Here is an 11,843-nt window from a genome sequence, read left to right as displayed (position 1 = left end):
CTCTTTTAGCCATCTTCTTGACCTTCTTTGATTTAGACTGAGAAGGTTCCTCTGCATCGGATTTTCGTTTGGAGGATCTTCGCTTACTCTCCTTTTTCGGTTCAATTTCTTTCTTCTCTGGTTTCTCCTTTTTGTCGGCCCTCTTGCCACGGTTGGCAGGTTGATCAAGGGCTTCTAGTGCAGCTTTCTGTTCTTCGGACTAAAACCTTGGAGGCAAGGGTGTTCTGGTGCTATAGTCTGCCATGATTTTGCTGTGAGGCGTGACACACCTGTACATGGATTCAGGGATTAATCCATAATGGAGAAACTTACTTGGATCAGAAACGATGATCTTCTTAGTGTGGTAAGAGGCAATTGAAGCCATAAGAGCATCCTTCATCACAGGGATTTCAAGGGAATCCATGGCCTTCTTTGTGATAAGCGTCCAGAAACGACCGCATGAGATCTCAGAGTACCGTGTAGAGGTGTTGAGACTCTGAACGACTTGAGACCAGATTATGGAGCCATAATCTAGGTTGATGCCGTTGTAAAGACCATAAAGTATGGTGAGAAATCCTTTACTCGTGGTATCAGAACCACCACACCGCTCCGCTAAACCCTTGATCAAAAGGGTAAGCAATCCATTCCATTGAAAAGGAAGACAAGATTTCTTGACCTTCGCGATTGTTGTAAGAATATCCGTATAACCCATCTCGTACATCATCGAGAAAAGTTGAGTAGTGGTGATAAAATCCGGTGAGATGACGGAAGAATCAACTGCAAGCCCTAGAAGAGAGCAAAACCTGGTTTTGGTCACAGAGGTTTTCTTGTCATGGATTGTGAAGTAGATGCGATCTTTGTGTTTGTCATAGTTTGCTGTTGTGTAGACTTGAGAAAGCAGGGACATTGGAACGGCTTCCACCTGCGTGAGTGCCAACAGCAATGGGGAATATTTTAGGCATTCCACCACGTGGAGCATGTACGCATCATATAAGAACGGGGTCATCTCTATAATCATATTTTGATTAGGCTTGATGGAGGGCAAAGATGAAGATGCAGTTTGATCTTGTGCAGAAGAAGAAGTCGCCATTGTTGATTTGAAGAAGAAGATGAACAGTGGAAACTTTTCAGAGAGAGAGATTATGTGAGAGGTAAATGCCAAAGAACACGATCACCCCTTATTTACACCGTTCACTGGAGAGAGAAAATCGTGATGATGAGGAAACCAAAACGTCGCCTGAAAAAGCGCGATTGGAAGTTATGGTGTATCGCAGGAATACGTCAGCACACGTGGGTGTGAAACGAATCAATTGCACGCGCCCAAATCATATTTTTGTACCGTTTGAAATTCCTTGTGCCCTTGTTTGGTTACAACTGAAACTTAAAACCATATACCAAACAACAATCAGAATGTTGGAAAAAATTAATTTTCGTGCATAAGAGTGTGAAAGATAAAGAAATAAATCAAAGGTGTTTGAGAGGTGAGTGTTGTCGATTAAGAAGACAGAAAGCGGAAGATTCCGGGCAAGAATCACTTCCTTCAAAGCCAAGAGAGACTTGAAGTGCTTGTGTGGTTTCCCTGGAAATACGATCAGTTGTCTATTAATAAACAATGAAAGGCATCTTTTGATCATGGGCTGAGGGGTAGCTGACCTCTAACCGAACATCAAGTCTTAACATAAAACTGAGTGTTGGCAGAGATACCTGTGAGACCGATGTGATCTGCTGAACAGGTAGGTGGGAATTATCGTGTGACAAGCATGGGATAAACTGAAATCTCAAAGAAAAATAAACTGGACCTCTTTGGGAAGAAATGTCTTAGGTGGAGACGATTTCATAAAAGATCACACAAAAAGAAAATGAGATTTCCAAGTAATATCTTGAGTATATCACTCACCGTCAATTCATGTCAGGTATTGGATTTTGGGTTTCACTTAGAACGTGGTAATCGAATCCAAGATCATAAACACAGAGGTTGTGTAACCATAAGCATCAATGGTAAAGACCGAAAGCATCAAGGGTTACTTTAGGGAATCGAAGGTAAATGTAGAATTTGAGGAGGTGGTTAAGAGACCGAACGTACCTTCTACTACAGAAGTGGGACAAAGCAGAGCAACTCATGTATCAAATGAGTAGAGTAAGGTAGCTCTAGACCGAGTGTGAGAGAATAGCCTGATTGGGAAGAAACGATAGGTATTGATCGAATCATTAAGGCGTACTCAAGGTCATAGAGGCTTGCAACAACATACAGCAGCATGCTTCTAGGGACGTCTAACTAGTCTGAGAGAAAGATAAAACATACCTGGGTAAACACTACCGAAGGTGATACTTGTATTTACCTGTGCAAAGCATACACCGACCAGGACTTGCGAGTAGTGGAAATAAGTAAGAAAATGGAATAAAACAGAAGGATAAAATGTTTTTGTGATTTTGAAATTTTTCTGAAAAATAAATAAAAACAGAAAGATAAAATGTTTTTGTAATTTTGAGATTTTTCTGAAAAATAAATAAAAACAGAAAGATAAAATGTTTTTGTAATTTTGAAATTTTTCTGAAAAATAAATAAAAACAGAAAGATAAAATGTTTTTGTAATTTTGAGATTTTTCTGAAAAATAAATAAAAACAGAAAGATAAAATGTTTTTGTAATTTTGAGATTTTTTCTGAAAAATAAATAAAAACAGAAAGATAAAATTGTACAACATAAAAAATGATGAAGAAGAGATAGACCGAGCGATCTATGTATTTCGGTGACAGTTTCAGAACAGAGATGAACCGAGCGGTCTGTCGAGTTCGGTTCCAGTAAATCACCAGAGCAGAGAGAGACCGAGCGGTCTGTTTGCTTCGGTTCCTTTATATCTCCAGAGCAGAGAGCGACCGAGCGGTCTGTTTGCTTCGGTTCCTTTAAATCTCTAGAGCAGAGAGAGACCGAGCGGTCTGTTTGGTTCGGTTCCTTTAAATCTCCAGAGCAGAGAGCGACCGAGCGGTCTGTTTATTTCGGTTCTTGATTCTTAGTTGGAGATTTGAGGATTTGGGACCGACTCTCCTACCATCATACCTAAGCCTTGTAGAATTTTGTTGAAAGTCGTTTCAGGAAGAGCTTTGGTAAAGACATCGGCCAATTGATCAGTGGTTCGAACAAAGTGTACTTCAACGTTTCCGTCTTCCACGTGATCTTTGATGAAGTGATACCCCAGTGCGATGTGCTTGGTCTTGGAATGTTGCACTGGGTTATGACATATCCTAATTGCACTTTCAGAGTCACAATATAGTGGGATCTTTTTCATATTGAGTCCATAGTCTCGGAGTTGACTCTGGATCCAAATCACTTGAGAGGTACAAGAAGCAGCGGCAATGTATTCTGCTTCAGCAGTAGACAGAGACACGCATGTTTGTTTCTTTGACTGCCAGCTAACCAACTTCCCATCGAGGAATTGGCAACCGCCAGTGGTGCTTTTCCTGTCGAGACCACAACCACCAAGGTCTGCATCTGAGTAGGCTTGAACGAAGAAGCCTGAGTTAGAAGGGTACCACAGACCTAAAGAGGTAGTTCTCTTGAGATAACGGAATATGTTTTTCACTGCAATCATATGAGGTTCCCGTGGATTTGCCTGAAACCGAGCACAATAACAAACAGAAAACATTATGTCAGGTCTGCTAGCAGTAAGATACATTAGAGAGCCTATCATTTGACGATAAAGTGTAAGATCAACAGCCGGTTTATCCAGGGATGGAGTGAGCTTAGTGCCAAATGCCATTGGGACTTTGACCTTTGAATCTCCCATCATGCCAAATTTTGCTAAGAGATTCTTTGTGTAAGCTTCCTGGTTGATAAAGATGCCTTCAGGTCCCTGTCTGATATTTAAACCAAGAAAAAAGTTAACGGGACCCATTGTGCTCATTTCAAATTTAGTCTCCATCAGCTTTCTGAATTCAGTTGTTAGGCTTGGATTCGTGGAGCCAAAGATGATATCATCGACGTAAATTTGAACGATCATAAGGTGGTTACCTTCCTTTTTGCGAAAGAAGGTTGGGTCAACCGAACCTTGTTTGAATTTGGACATCTTTAAAAATTTAGTCAGTGTTTCATACCAGGCCCTCGGTGCTTGTTTCAGACCATACACGGCTTTATCCAAAATGTAACAGTGATCGGGATACTTTTCATTCACGAATCCAGGAGGTTTCTCCACATACACAGTCTCTTCGAGATCTCCATTGAGAAATGCACACTTGACATCCATTTGAAAGACCTCAAAGTTTTTGTGAGCAGCATAAGCAAGAAATATTCTCACTGATTCCAGCCTAGCTACCGGAGCGAAAGTCTCTTCATAGTCAATGCCTTCCTCCTGACAGTATCCTTTGATGACCAGACGTGCTTTATTTCTGATAACGTTCCCTTCCTTGTCAAGTTTGTTCCTAAAGACCCATTTGAGACCAACAACTGAGGCATGTGGAGGATTTGGAATAAGACGCCAGACCTTGTTCCTTTCAAATTCATTCAGTTCGTCTTGCATTGCTTGAACCCAATCGGAGTGATCAAGAGCAGTTTTAACTATCTTTGGTTCAACTTTTGATACGAATGAGTTAAACATGCAAAATTCGACTTTTGAGTACAAGGATGCTTGTTTTGCCTTGAGTTGTGATCGAGTCAGAACTGTTTCTGAGATATTACCGACCACTTGAGAGATAGGATGATTTCTGGTCCATTTGGTGAGAGGAGGGAAGTTTGGATCAAAAGATGGATCTAATTCAGCATTTATCAATTCTTCTGGTTCGGACAGACTGTCGAAGTCGTATGACATATCAGCATGCTCCCCCTCGACATATGATCTTGTAGGAATGTCTTGTGAATCTTGAGCTATAGTGGTTTCTTGAGGAGATGATCTTTCGGGTGTTGATGTACCTACGGTTAGTGGGGCATTTTCGGTTGGTGAAGCACTCTCGGTTGGTGAGACACTCTCGGTTGGTGAGACACTCTCGGTTGAAGGTTGAGACCTTAGCTCCCCTCAACTTGTGAACTTGGCTGGGATGAAGGTGAATCCTCCCCCTCAACTGATGGTGGACAATCCCCCTCTACTGACGCATTGTGTTGGGGAGGGTCTTGTGAACTCGATTCTTCTTCATTCATTCTTCTTGCAGCATCGTCAATAAGTTGCTTCAAGTGATCTACCCTGTTGTCTGCTGCACTGGCTTCAGAAAGAGTGGCCTTCTCTGGTTCATCAAAAAGCTCCATGAATTTCTCGAATAGATTAGCGATCGAGGCTGTGACTTGGCCAGTTTGAGGAAAGATTTCTCCAGCTGTGTCTTCGTTGGCCTTTAGCTTTTTAACATACCTATCATCAAAAGTCACGTAGTAAGTTTCTTCGATCTTCCTTGAACGCTTGTTTAACACTCTGTATGCTTTGGAAGTAAGAGAATAACCTAGAAATATCCCTTCGTCAGCTTTGACCTCAAACTTGTTGCGGTGTTCTTTGGAATTGAAAATGAAGCATCTGGAACCGAACACATGGAAAAACTTCACATTTGGCTTCCTGTTGTTGATGATATCATAAGGAGTGAGAGTGAAGCGTTTGTTTAGATACGACCTGTTCTGTGTAAAACAAGCAGCAGAAATAGCATCAGCCCAAAAATATAAAGGTAAGGAAGCAAAACTTAGCATTGTTCGGGCAGCTTCACATAAGGATCGGTTTCGTCTTTCGACAATTCCGTTCTGTTGAGGTGTGTAGGGAGCTGAGAAGTTGTGACTGGTCCCCTTTTCTTCCAGGAATTCTTCAAATTCTTTGTTTTTGAACTCCAACCCATTATCGCTTCTGATGTTGCGAACGACCTTCTTCAGCTGTACTTCAATCTGCTTGATGAACACTTTTAGCTTGTGAGTCGCTTCAGATTTAAGCTTCAGAAAGAACACCCATGTAAAACGTGAAAAGTCATAAACAATAACAAGAATATACTTGCTACCACCGATGCTTTCTATAGAAGATGGACCACATAAATCAATATGAAGTAATTCCAGTGGTTCAACGACTTTAGTGTTTATTATGGATGGATGACTTTGACGACTCTGCTTCCCCATTTCACATGCAGCACACAGATGATCTCTGTCATACTTGAGCAATGGGAGACCCCTCACATGACCTCCAGTGACAAGTTTGTTGATATCTTTGAAGTTTAGATGAGAGAGTCTTCTGTGCCACAGCCAGCTTTCGTCAGATGGTGCTTTGAATAACAGACAGATGGCTGGGTTTCCTTTGATTGGTTTGAGATTTAGGGGAAACATTTCACCTTTGCGCTCTGATTGGAGAATAACTTTGTTCGTCTTCTTCTCAATAATTTCCAAACCTTCATCATCGAATGAGACTTTGAGACCAGTACCTCCAACAAGCTGAGATACACTGATGAGATTGTGTTGTAGTCCCTCTACATATGCAACTTTCCTGATTGAGAAATCACCGTTTGTAATCATCCCGTAGCCTTTGATGGTTCCGAAGGAATTGTTCCCAAATTTGACATTTCCACCATTTGAAAGAGATCTGAATTCCCTTAGTTCTTCCTTCCTCCCTGTCATGTGACACGAGCAGCCACTATCAATGTACCATTCTTCGTCATACTGCTCGTCACTGATAACCTGCAAAAATTAAGCAGATTTAGGAACCCAGAGCTTCTTGGGTCCTCGTGATTTGTTTACGGGAATAGTAAGAGAGATGTCAACAATATATGTTCTTTTTATTAGTGTTGTTTCATCTTTTCTTTTGATGGTGAAAACTTTGATTTTATTTGGATTTAATGGTTTTGGTATTGATTTTGATTCAGTATCTGAAACCTTCTGTTTTCCTTTTTGTTCAGCTGATGACTGAGATTTTTGAGAAGAAACAGAGTGGACTTTAGGACGAGAAGAGACAAAGGATTTTGAGGAGTAAGAAGAGTTAGAATGAAATGACTCAGAACGGTATGACTTCTTGATTGAAGATTCTAGGTGACTCTTTTGCTTTTGATTAACGGTAGGACCAACTTTAGAGTTTTGACCTCTTTTAATTCCCGAACCGAACCTGTGCTTTTGGTTGAAATCATTCTCTGAACCGAATCTATACGTTCGGTTGTTGTTGTGCTCTGAGCCGAACCTCTGCTTTTGGTTGTCATTAAGCTCTGAACCGAACTTCTGCTTTCGGTTATTGTTATGCTCTGAACCGAACTTCTGCTTTCGGTTATTGTTCTGCTCAGAACCGAACCTCTGCTTTCGGTTGTTGTTCTGCTCAGAACCGAACCTCTGCTTTCGGTTGTTGTTTCTCTCCATCGATCCAACAGGATTTTTTGCTGGTTTTAAATTCCTGTCTTGATGTGAGAAATAGGCATTTTGCGATTGCCAAAACTGTTTTCTTTCTGAGAGATTTTTCCTGTATCTCTGATTCCTTTCCTGTTTTTGACTTCTCATCCGCTTTGGTTGATGATGGACGTTAGCTTTATGTTTTTGATTTTCATTGGTTGATCCACTCTGAACCGATGTTGTTTTGCTTGGAGATATGACTTCTTTTGCAGGAATTTCTTTCTCTTGAGGGACATCTTTTGTTCCACTGGAACTTGCCACGTTGAAGCAATCAGGTTTATTTAAAGGTTCTGGAATGTATCTGCCTTTGCTTTTCCATGAAGTCCTTTCAGACAGACCTACCGTTTCATCAGCATTGTCAATGGGAGCCGACCAGAAGAACTCATCACAGCCATCAGCATTGTCTTCGTTCACAATAGCTGTTAGTTCAGCAGTCTGATGTTCGGTTACACCTGGGACTTTGTATACCTGATTCGGAGTGGTCCTAACTTTTTGGTATACAACTGCCTTCTCTACAAGAATCGGGGACTTTTGTTGGGACAACCGAGCGAATTCCATAGAATTTTCTGGGATGAGATTTTTGTGGTTCTCGGGTTCATTTTTGACAAATTCTGAACAATCAACTGTGTCCTCTACAGAAATTTCACTCATATTATCGTCTTCATTAAGCTCAGATGCATTTTCAACATCAATTTTATTTTCCGAGCTTAAGTTGACATTCAGTGAGTCAAATTTTTGTATAGTTTCGGTTCTAAGCTTCAGTTTAACATTTTCATCCAAAAGATTTTTGAGCATATTCTTGTGATCCTTGGATTTTATGAAAGATTCAATTTTGTCCAGTCCATACAAATATGTTGGATTAACATCCTCAGACGAAATAATACTCTCACAATTATATGCATCAGCATCAATTTCATCTTCCTTAAACTCAAGAAAGGGTAAAATCATGTGATGAATCTTTTGCCCTATTTCACAATTTAAATGAAGCTGAGTAATATTAGTATAAAGACGTTTGGCAATCAGACAAAAAACATTTCGCTGTTTCAAAAGCTTTAAATTGTCTCTTTGCAAATAAATGTTTTCATCTTTTATTTTGATTAACTCTGACTCCTTCAGTTCGATCCACATCCGCCGTTCCTCACTCTTCGAAGACACCCTGCTTAATTGATCAGTTAGGTTAGAGTTGGTGACCCGAGTTTGAGTTAAACTACTATCTAGATGAGAGATTCTTGAATTAACACTTTTTAATTCCTTTTCATATGAGCATTGTGGGACTTTAAATGAGACAAAAACTGATTGTACCTTCTTGATCAGTTCATCAAGTTCGCTGAACTGCTCGCTGAGTGGTTTGGCAGTAAAGCACAGATTCTGTTGTTCTTTGTCATCATTCCCACCATTAGTGTTGTATCCTCTCATCTGAGAAACGTCGGACACCATCAAGCATCTTCCTCCACTGCTCTCTTCTTTCGCTACATAGGCCTTTCCATGTGAAGGCTTCCTCACTTCATCATCTTCAGAGTCGGTTGACCAAACCTCCACGCCACCGAACTCATCATCAACTACCGAACCCTGCACAATTAAAGCATTTATGGAAGGGTTAGCAGTAGATTTCTTCTTCCTTAACTCATCAAGCTTTTTCATCAACACACCTTCTTCATCATTTTCTTCATCCTTTTCTGCCATCTTTTTGAGGATGCAATCTTTTGCATAGTGGTTCTTTCCTCCACAATAATAGCAGCTCACTCCAGAATCTCCTTCAGCCTTCTGTTCCTTCTTTGCTTCTTCAGCTTTCGGTTCATCTTTGATCTTTTCAGTGCTATAGCTTCCTTGCCAGTTTCGGTTCCTATTGGTGGGGAATCTCTTCTTGATGAATCTCTTAGGGTTTGACACCATCATAGCATAGTCTTCAGACGTGAGATCATAATCATCCAAGTTGAGATCTTCGTCCTCTATCACAACTTTGCTTTTCGACAGGAGGGATAATGAACCTAGACTTGAAACCACGGTCTTCTCCTGCAGTACGATCTTTTCTTGAGATTTTAGGATGCCCACCAGTTTCGCCAAAGAATAGGATTTGAATTGCTCGTGTGCTTTAACTGTGGATACGATTGCTCTCCACTCAGACCTGAGTCCATTTAAAAAGGTAACCTTCTGTTCAATAAGCTTCCTTCCGATGTCATGTTTGATCATCTTGCTAAGAAGATGATTGAAGCGATCGAACGTTTGAGTCACCGTTTCTTCTGTTCCTTGCTTGAACTCACCAAACTCAGACAAGAGTAAGGTTTGAATGGAGTGTTCAAGATCTTCATCTGTAGAGTACAATTCACGTAGCCTGTCCCATATCTCTTTAGCAGTCGTGCATGAACTTACCAGCCTAAAGGTATCGGATTGAAGAGCAAATCTAATCAATCTTAGCGCTTTGATATTGCACTGAAATTTAACTTTTTCATCTTGCACTACATCTTTAACATCTTTCAGGAGATCATTATACTCCTTTTGAGTTTTAATAATCCTTGAAGTTGTTGAATGAGAAAACGGTCCAGAGATAATTGCTTCCTAGATGAGGTATCCATTATCCTCAGATCCTATGACATAATCTTCAAAGTGATTCGCCCAGACTTCATAATCATGGGTGTACAGGATGGAAATCTTTGTTGTTGATCCAATGTTGTTTGAAATATTGATGGAATTGGATTGTGACTTGTCCATAATTGATCGAATAACCTATTCAAAGATCAGACTTGTAATATATCAAATTAGGGAAAAAATAATAAATATTGAGATACGTCAATTATGAGATGACGGCTCAATAAATATCAATGAATGCGGAATAACCCTAATCGAAGCTTTTTCACAGAAAAGAAGTGTATTGATTACACAGCCTCCTGCTCTGATACCAATTGATGAGTTTAAAACAAACTTAAAGATCGATTAGATCTATGAAACAGGTAGATAAATGACTAGATAAATAATTAAGAACAAGCTAATGAATAAAAAGGTGTCGAATGATTCAATAAACAATCCTCAGAAGAGCTCGATAAAGAACATCAACTGTAGAGGATTTTAGGGTTTACAATATTCAATGAGAGTGACTACCGTTACCATACGCCTACATGCATGCATATATTTATAATGAAACCCTAACCGTTTTTCTAAGAAAAAGAAGGCTAATCTAGTTAAACACGGATTGACAAGCCCAATCCGGTTGTAAAACAAAAGGGCCCAAGACGCAACACAATTATCTTCAACAAATACAATAAGAACACTAATATTGAATGTCCAATCTATTATCATCCATTAATCTTTTTAAGAAATATACAAAACCTACCATACTCTACATACCAACGACAAACCGTGCAATATCTTTGTCGATCCTCATCCTCTTCATGAGCTATTGCAAATGCACCTTTAACAGAATCATGTGGGTCTTCACATTAGAATGTAATGTTATTCATTGTAATTCTATGAACAACATCAATAGCCCGCAACAACTCTTTGGCACTATCAACAACACCCGTGTACTCCTCATCATCCGAAATTGCCCAACCAAAATAGGCATCAAGTAATTGTAAACCTACACATTAAAATATATATCAATTATCCAATGTACCCTTTTCAATACAATAGTAAATAATATACAACACAACACAACTAAATACTAACCCCACACTACAAACATGCCTTAATTAACTATATACATAATTTAATTTATATATATACCATATATACATACCTTCATCACATTGATGAGACCCTCTTGAAATGTAGATCATTACAAACAATAAATTGCCTCAAGATGATCTTCATTTGCTGCATGTCTCAACAAAGACAATCCTAAATCGAAATTGCAATAATAAAAGCACTCATCCTGTTCACAGAATAACAATGTCAATATATAACATCAATGTCATAAAACATTAATAAATGGTATAAATTAAATATAATTAATGAAAATACACATACAATTCCTTGTCTAAACATGGCTTCAATGTTATTATGCAATGCACATGTGCGTATAAATGAATCAAGATTCTGATTTTTGGGACCCATTACTTCAATCATGTCAATGCATGTTGTTCTGAACACTTTAGGATCACCCCCCACTTCATACAACTTTTTTGAACTTCAAGAATTTAAATACACATTAAATAACAAATAAATAAATTTGTATTTTGTCAAATAAACATTCATTAGTTGATGTTTATTGAGAATTACCAAAGTCTTGCAGTGACGATGTCTTTCGCAGATTCTGACCCTAATACTACAAATATCCGACTCAAAATCTCTAATGGGAGATCATCTGATGAACGGCGACTTCTAGTATTCAACATTCTACTTAAAAAATAGACACTGGAGTAGTTGATTTCAATTCTTTTTTTAAAACTAAGCGTAACTATGAAAAACATTGTGTAACAGGGCATGGAAAAAAAAACTTACTTTATGATGATCTGCTCGCGAGGAGTACAGGAGTATCTATTATCGGAGAAAATTGATTTTAAGAACGATTACCCTTCGACGATTTGGGGGTTTTAGTGTTTGTATGG

At 39.2% G+C, this 11,843-nt stretch overlaps 1 protein-coding gene across 1 annotated transcript; it reads right to left on the bottom strand.

Moving 5' to 3' along the window:
* Positions 1-10,733: 10,733 nt before the first annotated feature.
* Positions 10,734-11,630, bottom strand: LOC145046365 (uncharacterized). Its single transcript, XM_078994642.1, has 4 exons — positions 11,515-11,630; positions 11,263-11,422; positions 11,080-11,167; positions 10,734-10,873 (listed from the first exon to the last, which is right to left on the bottom strand). Exons 1-4 carry the CDS (start codon positions 11,628-11,630, stop codon positions 10,734-10,736), a joined length of 504 nt encoding a protein of 167 aa, XP_078850768.1.
* Positions 11,631-11,843: the final 213 nt, after the last annotated feature.

The sequence above is a fragment of the Lactuca saligna genome, chromosome 5, assembly GCF_052625555.1.
Source record: "Lactuca saligna cultivar CGN05327 chromosome 5, ASM5262555v1, whole genome shotgun sequence".
NCBI classification, from domain to species: Eukaryota; Viridiplantae; Streptophyta; class Magnoliopsida; order Asterales; family Asteraceae; genus Lactuca; species Lactuca saligna.
This window is presented reverse-complemented; position numbering and strand designations above follow the sequence as displayed.